The sequence below is a fragment of the Arctopsyche grandis genome, chromosome 11 (assembly GCF_051622035.1).
Source record: "Arctopsyche grandis isolate Sample6627 chromosome 11, ASM5162203v2, whole genome shotgun sequence".
NCBI classification, from domain to species: Eukaryota; Metazoa; Arthropoda; class Insecta; order Trichoptera; family Hydropsychidae; genus Arctopsyche; species Arctopsyche grandis.
Genome location: NC_135365.1, coordinates 1,591,355 through 1,605,993, shown reverse-complemented (window position 1 = coordinate 1,605,993; position 14,639 = coordinate 1,591,355). Strand labels below are relative to the sequence as shown.

General features: G+C 34.8%; 3 protein-coding genes across 4 annotated transcripts in view; 1 reads left to right on the top strand and 2 right to left on the bottom strand.

The window, feature by feature from the left end:
- LOC143919146 (uncharacterized) overlaps positions 1-14,639 on the bottom strand; it is a 1,208,594-nt gene that overhangs the window by 289,384 nt on the left and 904,571 nt on the right. The window lies entirely within an intron of this gene.
- On the bottom strand, positions 18-3,921 carry LOC143919123 (uncharacterized). 2 transcript variants are annotated; one of them, XM_077441312.1, is made up of 4 exons: positions 3,232-3,436; positions 2,974-3,091; positions 1,801-1,961; positions 18-1,720 (listed from the first exon to the last, which is right to left on the bottom strand). In XM_077441312.1, the coding sequence occupies exons 3-4, from the start codon at positions 1,912-1,914 to the stop codon at positions 764-766; spliced, it is 1,071 nt and encodes a 356-aa protein (XP_077297438.1). In that variant the 5' UTR covers positions 1,915-1,961; positions 2,974-3,091; positions 3,232-3,436; the 3' UTR covers positions 18-763. The 2 variants fall into 2 exon arrangements, with proteins under 2 accessions (XP_077297438.1, XP_077297437.1); XM_077441311.1 differs by having other exon boundaries at positions 2,974-3,921.
- On the top strand, positions 6,960-12,199 carry LOC143919200 (uncharacterized). The gene is made up of 4 exons (XM_077441414.1): positions 6,960-7,120; positions 7,201-9,619; positions 11,806-11,874; positions 12,165-12,199. Exons 1-4 carry the CDS (start codon positions 7,007-7,009, stop codon positions 12,197-12,199), a joined length of 2,637 nt encoding a protein of 878 aa, XP_077297540.1. The 5' UTR covers positions 6,960-7,006.

Below are 14,639 nucleotides of genomic sequence, written 5' to 3'. Positions count from 1 at the left end.
ATCTAGCTATTATTTTTACAAGGATTTTTAATTGTGACTTTTATTTGCAACATGTGAAAATATACATATATTATCACTAATCTGGTGATTTTCAATAGTATTACTCCTTAATGTGTATTGTGAAAAATTTTCATGAAATGATATTTAACTTCAAATCCGAAATGTCGTTTTTTAGGGGGGGTCTTAAGAGGGCTGTATACCCGAAACCTTAACTTTGTTGCCGTTCCTTTCTTCGATATATATATTGAGTGAATGCGACAATATATGTATATATTGAGTAGCGCTTCGACCAGATAATACGTATTTCAAATCGACAAAATCGAGGTTTCGTATTCTCCAGTTTTCTCCTCCGAAACTGGACCAATTTAAAAAAAAATTTCATCATCGTTATGAGAAAGATATTTTCTGTTTGTGTGCTTGTATTTTTTTAAAAATCAACCGTTAAATAAGCACGCTGGGCTCTTTTCGTGGGTGTAAAACAGAGGCGATTTTATAGATGTTTGGCGGCTTCTAGCTCCTATAAAAAATAAAACCACAGAAACATGCCTATGGTGGATATCCATAGCATATTAAAAAATAATTTCTCTGGTGCCATAATTGAAGAAGGGAGAAGTGTAATACGTTTGTATGGACAAGGCGCTGGTGTCCAGCCCTCTTAAGCATGCTAACCGGGGGACCCGGCTTGAGATGCTTGTAAGCAAATTTATAAACAGTATTTATATAATAAACAATCTTTTTATACATACATATATGTATATTGTTCTTATTCCACGTTATGAGATTTTTTATGACGCACAAGGTCATATTTATGGGTAAATGATTTTAAACAAATGTCACATTTGTATGATTGTATCCCAGTATGAGATTTTTTATGTCGCACGAGGTCATATTTATGGATAAATGACTTTAAACAGATTTCACATTTGTGTGGTTTTATCCCAGTATGCAATTTCTCATGTGATTTAAGGCAATATTTTCGCGTAAACGATTTTAAACAAATATCACATTTGTGTGGTTTTATCCCAGTATGGAATGTTTTATGTGACTCGAGGATAGTTTTAGTAGAAAATGATTTTAAACAAATTTCACACTTGTAAGGCTTTTCCCCTGTGTGAGATCTTAAATGTATTACCAGTCTATCTTTTCGAATATATGATTTTAAACAAATGTCACATTTGTATGGTTGTATACCAGTATGCGATTTTTCATGTGATGTAAGGCCATATTTTCTAGTAAATGATTTTAAACAAATGTCACATTTGTATGGTTTTATCCCCGTGTGAGATCTTAAATGTGACTCAAGATGATGTTTTAGAATAAATGATTTCAAACAAATGTCACATTTGTATCTTATCTCAGTATGGCATTTTTTATGATACGAAAGGTTAGATCTTCGAGAATACGATTTTAGACAAATGTCACATGTGTAAGACTTTTCTCTAGTATGTGATCTTTTGTGTAAAATAAGTTTTGATTCACTGGGAAATGGCTTTGAACAAATTTCATTATTCTCTTGGTGAATTGTCGGTAGTGAAGACTCATCGTCCCATGTGACATCTTCCAACAAAACTTCTTCCGTCTTGATGTTCAAGCAATCATCTAATCTCAGTTGAGACGTTTCGTAGCTTCGAAAACAAGCCTCTCGAAAGCTGATGAACGATTCCAGATTGGTCTTACACGAAAGACACACCGTGTCCGGCAACCCGTCGCCTCTTTTAACCTGCAGGTGAAAAAGTAGGATTAAGAGAAGAATTAAACAATGGGGTCCACAATAATTGTAAATCGTAAACAGCATCCTACCTGAATTTGACAGCATGTCAGAATGCGTTGCTCCAGACGCTGTGGATGACGATCACCGAAGATCGAGACGGAAGACTCGACTGGAGCTGATCCAAGACAAAGTCTGCACTCCATTGTCCCTGCATTTAACTGTGACAGCAACCAGCCGATTTGCCATCAACCTTTTATGCACAGTAAATACATTTTTTATGTTTTCAACAAATTATACATAAACATATTCTTGAATATATAGATGACATATAGAAAATGTTTTACAATGTAACAAAGATAAACAAATAATGTTACCGACGATTTGTTTATGTAGATGAGATGTAACAAGTTCATAATAAAATGACCAATTCACGTTTAGATACCGTCCATATTAAAGATGATTATTCATAATGTTTCTTAGATCGATTTATTTATTAGATAGATTTAATAACGACAAGGATTTCTTTAATGTATGATATTAGAAACTTTTACATACATATAATTGGTATTAGTTTGTCATCGGACTGATACCAAAATATTCAATACCCTGTAATTCATTTCATTGCATTCTTTCAATACAAACATTTTCATTGAACATCTGAATTATTGTTTTATTCTAAATCGGCTATTCAGTACATAAGTAAGTATATGAAATGAAAACATACATATGTATGTACTTAAATGTTTCTTAAATCTGTCCGTAACGCGATAGATATAATAACGACAAGGATTCCTTTAATACATACAAATGATCGGTATTAGTTTGTCTGTTTATGACTTTCCATCGCAAAGTCAACATTTAAATGAAACGTTATTCCGAATCAAAGCCAGTGATCTCATATACATATTTCACAACAATAGCCAAGTCTTACGATGGCATAATCATCGCTCTTGTACAAACACGCAGAACTAATCTCTGGCAACGTCCCATTCGACTATTCCAGAAGAAAGAATTCAGCGCTCCGAAGCAGAGACACGAACTTCTTCGAACATACAATTACTATTGAAGTGAACTGAACTGAACACAAATAAAAGGTCCTCTTAGTGTTAGTACACAATCAGTGTTTTCATAGACATTTACCGCCTCGGCGAATTAAAATTAAACACTGTGATTTGACATTCGAACTGTCAAAGTGAAATGAACGCAAATGCGATTGCCAACATATGTAGAATGGATTCTACTTCTATAGAGGCTAGACCAACCTTCTCTAGAGGCTAGAGAGCGTCTCTGACGTCAGCTGACTCTGACTCTGACTCTGATGAGTGATGAGATGCCCGCGAACTCCTCGACCTCAACCACGAAGGCTTTTGGCTCGAACACCTATAATGTATAATCACATCGATGCTTAGCACGTCGAATCTACAATGACGGAAACAACTCGTATGTCCGTATCAACGTGCGAAGCTCATATGTATGTCTACTCGATAATAATACAAATTTCGTAAATAAAAAGTATTTGCCAATATTTTTTTTGTGTGACCAGCATAGAAGTAGAATGCATAGAATCGCTCTCAGCCTCCAAAAATGTTGCTAAAAAACTCTGCGCGGAAGAGTTTGTTCATTGTTTGCTAAACTTCGTCTCTCTCTCTCTCTTCTGACTTTCCGTCTCTCTCTTCGATGGCTCGCTTTTAGACTGTAGGAATCTCGTCACCGCAAATCGAAACTATCGAAATCTATTGCGACGGAGAATACATTTCTCACGCTCAACCATTGACGTCATCTCAAGTCGAAGAACACCTGCATCCATTAAGTTAAATCGAGTGGAACGACGCCAAACATTCGAGCATATTCCACCCCAACAAACCAAGCAGAACGACACGAAGAATACCTGCATCCATTAAACTTAATCGAGTGGAACGACGCCAAACATTCGAGAAACGTCCACTCTAAACAACAAACCACATTCCTCGCATAACTTGCACACGTAAACACCACGTGCACTTCTCGGAATCAATCGCCAAACACAGGTCACGTGGATCCCCAAAAACAATATAAAAGGAGGTCCACCCGAAACAACTTCAGTCGACCCACAGCAACAAGAGTCGACACACAGCAGCGGACCAGTCGACATCCAGCATCTGAACAGCTACCACTACACTATCCTACAATGGAAGAACGCTTGCAACACACTGCCATATTCAGAGACCTTCTGAACATAGCCGAATGCCGAGCCAGCAACACACTTCCTCAAATATTCTAATACACTTGTACAATATTTAGGCAAACAATAAAACGGCGGGTCTCGCTTGGAGATGTTAGGATAGCAATTTTGAAGCTGAAAAGGTCTGTTGGGCCTGACGGTGTGCCCCCTGACGTATTAAAGGCATGCTGTAATTCGCTCTTAGAGCCTCTTCAGTTTATTTTTAACCTTATTCTGGATTCTGGTAATTATCCTGAAAAATGGAAATTATCTAGAGTCATTCCCATTCATAAAAGTGGCTCTAAAAATGAGGTTGAAAATTACAGACCTATTGCTATCATCTCGGCTATTCCCAAAATTTTCGATAATATCCTTCACCGTTTGATTCTTTTGCAGTTCAAAAGATTGTTGTGTGATGAGCAGCATGGTTTTTCACCATGTCGTTCCACTACCACTAATCTTGCCTGCTTTTCATATTATACCATGTCTAAAGTTGACCGTGGACAACAAGTTGATGTAGCCTACTTTGACTTTCGAAAAGCATTTGATCTTGTCAACAATGACGCTCTTATGATCAGATTAGCTGAAGTGGGCTTTTCTCCACGTCTTCTTAAACTCTTTGCTTCTTATCTTAGTGATAGGAAGCAATTTGTTAGATATGGTATTTATGAATCTCCTTCATTTTTTACGCGATCTGGTGTAACTCAGGGGTCCACCTTAGGCCCTTTACTATTTACAATAGTCATTAATAACCTCCCAAAAGTACTACGCAATGCTTCATGTCTCTTGTTTGCTGACGACGTTAAACTATTCTTTGCTGTTAAGGATGAGAGGCAAGCCTCTCTCCTTCAAGCTGATATTAACGCTGTTTTAGAGTTCAGTTCCAGTTTAGGGCTTGAACTGAATACTAGTAAATGTGCTATTATGAGTTATGGACGTGCGAATTCGCTCTATTGTCACGGATATTCCATTGGATCCGTATTGTTGAAGCGCGTGGAATCAATGGTCGACTTGGGTATCACTTTTGATCCTCAATTCACCTTTCACAACCACATCAAGACAATCGCTGACGTTTCCTTTCGTCGACTTGGATTTGTCTTGAGATATGCTAGATTATTCTCCAACCCCTTGTCTTCTCGCTTGCTTTTCAACTCGCTTGTTAGAAGTAAGCTAGAGTATAATGCAATTGTGTGGAATCCGCACGAAGCAAACTACTCTCTTATTATAGAAAAAGTGCAAAAAGCATTTCTTCGTTTTCTTTATAAGAAAGAGTATGGGTACTACCCATATCTCTATCCTACTCCTTTCCTTTTGGGCATGCTTGGGTATAATTCCCTTGAACTTCGGAGAAACTTCTCGTTAATTCGTTTCGTTCTCCAGCTATTGCGTGGTAATACGTCATGCCCGTTGTTGCTGGAACAGTTGGGACTTTATGTCCCTAATAATTATGTGCGTGGTAGACATCATCATTTAATGGTTGTACCTGCTGCTCGCACAGTTCTTTTTCGAATGGCTCCTATTCCAAGAGCTATTCGACTTCTCAATGAAATCGTTGCTGCTGTCCCTGAATGTGATATTTTCCACCTTGGGGAGCGTAGATTGTCGGATATTATCTTAACATATTTATCTGGTAACCTGCGCTCATCATTACTTTCTTAATTTGAATGTGATGAATGAGTGGAATCTTAATCTACTCTCTTCCATTTGGGCCTCGCTGTGATTTTATTTTTTATTCATATTTTGTTTTATTTTATTTTATTTTTTCTTTCTCTTTTGTACATTTTTATATACTATTTTAATTTTGATCAGTGTAAACAAAGAATGGGATTTATGGATTTTATTTTTAATTTTTACACTTTTGTTATTTTTTTTTTTCTCTCTGAATGATGTATTATTTTCCTTTTGTTACTTTTTTTGTAATTTTATTTTACCATGTTTTCTGCTTTTGCTTTTTTCCTTTATTTACAGTTTACTTGTTTTTATATCATGTTTTTATATATTTTTCAAATGTAGGCCATTGTGGCGCATTAGGTTCTTCCTGTAATGCCACAATGGTCCAAAACTATTAAATAAAACTATTAAATAAATAAAACAACTGAAAACAAGCACAACAGTGTTTCGTTAGGCTGGGATACGGTCAAAACTACCTACCCCGCCCACAAGACGATACTTTTGTTAACAATGACCATTCTGTACGGACGCCAGGGGTTCTCAATCGAGAGCCACCCGATGTCGTGATGTTTGTATAGCTCGTGGTAAAGCGTCGGCGTGGATTTCCCCCAATGGTGTCTTCCTTCGTCGTCTGTGATCTGGTCTCTGCTCTCTGTCTCCCTCGCTCGTACAGTGTGCGTATGTGAGTGTGATTCGGGAGAGATGGAAAATGGAGTGAGGTTGTATATAATAACGACAGGTCGTAAATCTGTTTTGTATACAATTATATTTCAAGTTAAATGTACAGAGAGGAAGCAGGGGGAAAGGAGGGGGGGGGGGGAGTTCAAACAAAGAACACGTGTTGTATCGCTGGTCAAACCCAACACGTGGCTGGTCTCACTTCGACGAAGAGAGATCAGGGTTCCTCACTACAACCCCGGACGAATGCTGGAGCTGGTTTCCAAGAATCATCAAACATCACCAGTCTCGAACTGGTGATTCGGGAGCGAGGAAGCGAGCCGCTAAGAATCAGTGTTCAAGCGGCGACAGTTAAAGCGAAGTGCGAGCGCTGGCTGACCAGGGCGGCCAGCACCAAAAACATCGACCAGCTCCTGGGTCGTGTAAGGCCACGAAAGCCGACCATCAGACAATTGGTCTGAACACATTCTATGCATTCTATTCCTATGGTGACCAGTTATCATACGACCAATTTTTGGGTGTGGCCAGTTTTCTTGTGACTAATTTTAGGGTGAAGGGTGATCACGTGTGACCGATTGTCCTGGGACTGGTTCACATTTGACTAGTAGTCCGCTTACCTCAACTTCTTTGGTACGAGTTGTCGGTATGCAGTTTCCCAGTTACCTGTAAGTTGGTATAACTAGTAACAAAATTGAGACAACAAATGTCTAAATTTGCTGTTGCTGTCAGAGTTAAATGCAAGGACGATGGAGTGCAGGCTTTGTCTTGGACCAGCTCCTGCCGAGTCTTCCGTCTCCATATTCAGCGATCCTCATCCAGAGCGTCTGGAGCAACGCATTCGGACCTGTTGTCAAATTTATGTCGGTTGCTGATTACAGGTTACAATTATTGTGAACCCCGTTGGTTAATTCTTATCTTAATCCTACTTTTGCACCTGCAGGTTAAAAGAGACGACGGGTTGCCGGACACGGTGTGTCTTTCGTGTAAGTCTAATCTGGAATTGTTAATCAGCTTTCGAGAGGCTTGTTTTCGAAGCAACGAAACGTCTCAACTGAGGTTAGATGATGGTTCGAAGATCAAGACCGAAGAAGTTTTGTTGGAAGATGTCATATGGGACGATGAGCCTTCACTACCGAAAATTCACCAAGAGAATAATGAAATTTGTTCAAAACCATTTCGTAAACCTAGCCTCGAGGCACATAAAAAATTGCATACTGGGGTACAACCATTCAAATGTGACACTTGTTTAAAATCATTTATTCATAAAGATCAACTTGTGTTACATTTAAAATCTCACACGGGGGAAAAGCCCTACAAGTGTGAAATTTGTTTAAAATCATATTCTAAAAAATCTAGCCTTGTGACACATGCAAAACAGCATACTGGGATAAAACCACACAAATGCGAAATTTGTTTAAAAACATTTTTTCGTAAATCTAGCCTTGGATCACACAAAATATTGCATACTGGGATAAAAAAACTACACAAATGTGAAATTTGTTTAAAATCATTTTCTCGTAAATCTAGCCTCAGGTCACATAAAATTATGTTTGGGGACTGGAATTTTAATTGGTTACAGACAGAAGAATTTTATGTAAAAAAGTTGAGAAATTGGGTAAATGAATTGGGTTTTAAACAAAAAGTGACGGAAGCAACGAGAGTGAATAATTTATCAAGCTCTCTCATTGATTTGGTTATAACAAATATAATGGATCTGCGGTGTGAGGTGAAAGATGTACCGAAAATAGGAGACCATTCTATTGTCAACATGTTTTTGGGACAGCGGTTTAGTAACGGAGGACTTAAAAATATGCAGGTGACTGAAAGAGAAAACATTGATTATCAATTGATGAATGAATTGTTAAAGGAGTGTGTATGGGGAAAGGATGGTGATAGTGTGAATGAAATGTGGGAGATAATGTATCGTAATATAACATATTCTAAAAGTAAATGCGTAAAAACCACAAGAATCATGCATAAGCATAAGCTGAAACCTTGGTTTACCAAGGAAGTAAAGGAAAGCTTAGTTGATAAGAATGTTAGTTATAAAAGATATAAAATTATTAAGGCTATGGATGGAATCCAATTAGAAAAGGCTTGGTTAGAGTATAAAAGAAAGAGGAATAAATGTGTGAATGTTTTACGTAATGCGAAGAGGGATTGGCATGAAAGAAATATTGATGGTGCAAAAAAAGATCCCACAAAAATGTGGCGAATAATTAAAACTTTGATTTCCGGGGGAAAAAATGTTTCTTTGAATGAATTAGAAGTCGAGGGAGTAGTATATAATGATAAAGAGGATATGGTTGAAAGATTGAATGAGTTTTACATCAATAGTGTGAATGATATAGTTAATTCAATACAAACAAGGCATAATAGTGTGAATGATGATATTAATTTGGGTTTAAATAAGTTTGAAAGGTTTAAATTAGTGGAAATGGAGGGATTAAATGGTGTATTGAAGGGCATGAAATCAGTTTCTAGTATGGATGGATTGACTCTAGATATTTTAATCAACACTTGGGACATGGTTGGACCTCAGTTACTGAAATTAATAAATGAATCGTTAGAAGTGGGATCCGTCCCGGATGCATGGAAGGTGTCTACTATTGTACCGGTACCAAAGGTTACGGGCACACATAAAGCCAGTGAAATGAGGCCCATCAATATGTTACCAATTGTTGAGAAGATGCTGGAGGAAATCGTTATGATTCAATTGAAAGGGTTCATTAGTATAAATGATTGTTTGGTTGTGGAACAGTCTGGATTTAGAGTGAAACATTCAACAGAAACCGCTATCCAATTGGTGGTTTCTGATTGGATGGAGACGATGGATGAATCTAGCATGGTTGTTGGAGCAGTTTTTCTAGATTTTAAGCGAGCGTTCGAGACAGTAGATAGGAATATTTTATTACAAAAATTATATAAGTTAGGAATAAATGGTATAGTATTAAAGTGGCTTCAATCATACTTAAATAATAGAAGGCAAAGAGTAAAAATTGATAAGGTGTTATCCTCTGAATTTGTAACACCTCATGGAGTGCCGCAAGGGTCCAAATTGGGACCCTTATTATTTATATTATATATAAACGATATTGTTAAGGTAATTAAGATGTGTAAAATACATTTGTTTGCAGATGATACATTGATATATATAATTGGAAAGAATGTTGATGTAATGTCTGAGATTTTAAATATAGAATTAAATTATGTGAATGACTGGTTGTGTGAAAATAAATTAAAGTTGAATGTGAATAAAACAAAAATGATGTGGTTGAATGGTAAAAATAAAAATATATTGAATGAAATTAGAATTGATGATAAGTTAATTGAAAAAGTTGAAAATATAAAATACTTAGGTGTATACATAGATTCAGGACTAAATTTTAAAATGCACGCTGACTATATAATAAAAAAAATGGCTAGAAAAGTTGGTGTATTATGTAGATTAAGAAATATTTTAAGTAAAAAAAGTAAAATTTTAGTGTTTAATTCAATTGTCTTGCCACATGTGGTTTATTGTGCCACTGTGCTTAATTTGTTTAGTGGCCAAGATTTAGAAAAAATGCAAAAAATACAGAATAAAGCTATGAGAGCTATTTTGAATGTGAGTAGATTTAAGAGTATTGGAAGTATGTTAGATGAATTAGGATGGATGAGTATTAGAATTAGTCTAAATATTAGTACATTGTCTTTTGTTTATAAGTTAGATCAAAAGTTATTACCTAAGTATTTTGATGATTATATAATAAGGAATAGAGATAAACATAGTTTTTATACTAGAAATAAGGACAAACTAGTTGTAAGTAGAGTAAGAAAGAATAAGACGGCTGGGGGTGTTTTTCACAGGGGTGTGCTCATGTATAATGCCCTCCCTGAGTGCGTCAGGTCTGCTAAAAACATGGATGCATTCCTGCGAGGTGCGAAGAGACACCTCTGTGAGGGACAGTACATATAAGTTAATTATAAATTTTAGAGTTAAGTATAATAATTAAGATGTATTTTTTTTTTTTTAAATTAGCTTGATAGCTAAAATATATATAAATAAATAAAATAAATAAATAAATAAATAAATAAATAAAATGTTGCATACTGGAATTAAACCACACAAATGTGGAATTTGTTTAAAATCATTTGTTCAAAAATCTAGACTTGTGATACATTTAAGATCTCACATGGGAGAAAAGCCTTACAAGTGTGAAATTTGTCTAAAATCATTTACTCAACAATCTAACCTTGGAAGACATAACAAATTGCATACTGGGATAAAATTATATAAATGTGACATTTGTTTAAAATCATTTATTCAAAAAATTGAACTTGTGTTACATTTAAGATCTCACACAGGGGAAAAGCCTTACAAGTGTGAAATCTGTTTGAAATCATTTTCTCGTCAATCAAACCTCAGGTCACATAAAATATTGCATACTGGGATTAAACCACACAAATGTGAAATTTGTTTAAAATCATTTATCCATAAATCTAGACTTGTGATACATTTAAGATCTCACATGAGAGAAAAACCTTACAAGTGTGACATCTGTTTTAAATCATTTACTCAACAATCTAACCTTGAAAGACACAACAGATTGCATACTGGGATAAAATCATACAAATGTGACATTTGTTTAAAATCATTTATTCAAAAAATTGAACTTGTGTTACATTTAAGATCTCATACAGGGGAAAAGCCTTACAAGTGTGAAATTTGTCTAAAATCATTTTCTCGAAAATCTGGCCTTGGGTCACATAAAAATTGCATGCTGAGATGTGAAATTTGTATATAATCAGGGTTGTAGAATAGCCGGTACGCGCCGGGTCGGTGTCCAGCTACCTTTTAGGGCGCGATCACACAGCGAGGGATGCGGTATGCTGTACGTGGGATATTTTTTTAGATAGTTTTAAACATACAATAAAAATATTTCGTATACGCGGTATCCTGCGGTATATACATGGGATCGTTTATTCATTGGAGCGGTCTCGTTGAAATTCTATAGAATTGTTTAGACTAACTTGACGGTGATATATACCAATTCGATCCATCGGACGGAGCTTGACATTCTTCACGTGCAAAAATGCATATCTGTTACCAAAAAAACTCCATCGTCATCTAAAAATAGATAAGTAAAATAGATAAATATACTAGATAACTAGAAACGGAATACTTTTCCGTTTCTACTTATCTAGTATAATATGTGATACACCGTTATCGATCACTGTAATGTAAAAATAGTTTTTCTTAAATAAAAATGGCTTCAAAGCGAAAGCAATGTTCGATACAAAATTTTATTGCTGAACGAAGTATATTAAATGAATCTGAAAACAGTGTTGCGTCTTTAAAATCAAATGAAGAAAATAACATCAATTTAGAATCTAGTAGTATAAATATAATAAATGATAGTAGTGATAGTGATGCGATATGTGTGTCTTCCTGGCCAGATGTTTGGAGTACGGAGATGTGGGAGGAAAAAAAACGGAAATATCCCTGGTTAATATGTAAGTCTAATAATATTGGATGTTATATTTGTTGTAATTTAAATTATAGTAAATTCGAAAGAGCAGCCTTTTGAAAAGTTTTTAGATATTATAAATGACTCGGAAATTGTATCAACCAGTAAAGTTTTAGAACTGCATATTTTATAGCTAAACATGATAGACCATATTCTGATTGTTTTGATCTATTACTTTCACAAGAATTAAATGGATTGGAAATTAGCCATAGTTTGCATGCAACAAATATAATTGATCATGTCAGTCAAAAAAAGAAATCTCGGGTATGCGAAAAAATTATAGAATTGAATTGAAAAAAAATTTGCAAAATCGAGCGTACCGGCACCTCAAAATTTAGCACTACACCACTATATAATCATTCAGACATAAATATAAACTTGTGTTACATTTAAGATCCCACACGGGGGAAAAGCAGTGATGTGCTGTAAAAATTCTATCAACCGACTTGCACCTTGGCAAACACCCTCTCACCCCCATTTTTATACAATTTTGTTCTCAAATTGTAAATAAAAAATTTCATACATTACAAAAAAAAAGTTATTTTTATTTTTATCATACATTACAAAATTATTTGTTTACCTTAAATAAATTATACATTACATAAATTCATTCCATATAGTATTTTGATTGTCATTCGAAACTTTAACTGTGACTGGTCTTATTCGTCTATCACAGCGATGGAGAACCTATGACCTGACCTATGGTCAGACACTGATCCAAGAAGCCTTTTGAATAACCCACGTGTTGACACGTGAAAATTAAAATAAAAAATACCAATAACGTTGAAGTGAAGTGTACTGGTCTTGACATTTTTGAATAATTTAAAAATACATTTAAAGAAATGGATATCTACTTACAGAACATTGTTTCTGTGGTGACGGTGCTCCCAATATGGTGGGATAAATTATTGGTTTTATTCAGCAGCTTCGGCAAACTATTAGACATTCTCTGATTGAATTTCATTTTATAATACATCAGCTAGTTCTATGTGCGAAGCAAGGTTTAAAATATTTTCCTTTGTAATGCCAGTTGTAAAAACAGTCATCAACTTTATAAATGCAAAAACTTTATAAAATAGCAAATTATAATATTATCAAAATAAGTCATCAACTTTATAAAATAGCAAAACTTACCCATTTATACATGCTTACTTGTGTGATTATTTTATTTGTTATTAGTTTGTGAATGAATAGAGTTCGCAGATTAAACAAATTGTGTAATATTAAACTAGGTGAATGAAAATGGAAAAAACTACAAAATTTTATTTCTAGCATTTATTATATTCAACAGGTAAATAAAAATAATAATCTGTAATAACATATATAGAACATTTGTTATAAACACAATTCATATTTTATTGAATTATCGAATAAAATAATAACAAATGAATCCAGCAAGTTGAAAAAAAAACAGTTAAATATCAGGAAAGTAATCATAATAATAAAATATATCAGTGTAAGAAAGGAAAAATTGGAAAATGCAAACCTTATTCATATAAACATACATATAAAATCTAATTGGCCAAAGAATATAAAATCTAATACTAATACTACTTCTATGTCTGCCACTGACGTTGTTTCATCATTAGAGCTGCGCCCAAGTGTTTCATTTGCTGATGTTTGTACGGGAGCTGCTAGATGTTTGAAGCCTGATATTAAAACTACGTCTGCAAGTATTAGTGAATCTTCTATGGAAACGGTCGCAGTGACGTCGATGTTTGCCTCTTCTACATCTGCCTGCTCAAATGGTCCTGATAGTCGTGATTCTGTTGTGACTGTGTTGGCTTCTTCTTCTGCTTCCTCTTCCGTTTCGTCTCCATTGGCTCAACCTCCGTTTTCTCAATCAAAACTGCCATTTCTTGTCTCAAAGAAAGTCACGCGCCAAACTGGGAGACCGAAAATTGGTAATTTATTACCAAAATGTACGAGGTCTCAGGACAAAGCTGGCTGCGTTTAATTCAGCCGTTTCTACTATTTGTGATGATATGGTAGCACTAACGGAAACATGGTTGACTTCATCATTTTTTGATGCTGAACTTTTTCATTCTACCTGGAGGGTGCATCGTCGCGATAGAGCAGATCGACGTGGTGGTGGTGGTGTATTATTTACTTGTCGTGATTGGTTTCGGTCAGTCCGGATGACAAATTTTGAAACTCTATCTGGTGAGGACTTATGGAATTCATAACTTGAAAATCATAATCGAGAAAGAATATTACGAAATACAAAGACCTTGTAAACATAGGATGAATTCCAGACGATAAACGATATATAATAATAATTATTATTATTTTTAGTTGTTTGTGTATATATATGTTTTGTTTTTGTTATGTCTAATTTATTATTTTGTTTCTTGTCTTTTCTGTTATATTTTTGACCATTGTGGCGCATTAGGAATTCCTGTAATGCTACAACGGTCCAAACTTAAATAAATAAATAAATACATATTCTTCGTAATAAACACGATATATACTTTATTGAATTATCGAATAAAACAATAACAAATGAAACCAGCAAGTTGAAAATAAAACAGTTAGTTATTTGGAAATTAATCATATTATTATATTGTACAATATATGTATCCATAAAAACACAAAAAATAAAATAAAACTTATACTTACACGTAAACACTAAAAATATACACACAAAAATTAAACCAAGAATCTAAAAATATACAATATGCACATACATTAAATTATTATTGCAAATTGGCTATTCGTCTTAAATATATTAACTTATCTTCTTCTTCATCATAGGAACGTGCAACTTGAGCAAGTTGCTTTTCTTTTTTTTGGCTCCAACTGTCCCATTTTAAAAATGTGATATTTGTGCTTGTGGCATGAGATGTCCCTTTCTAGACCATTGAATAAT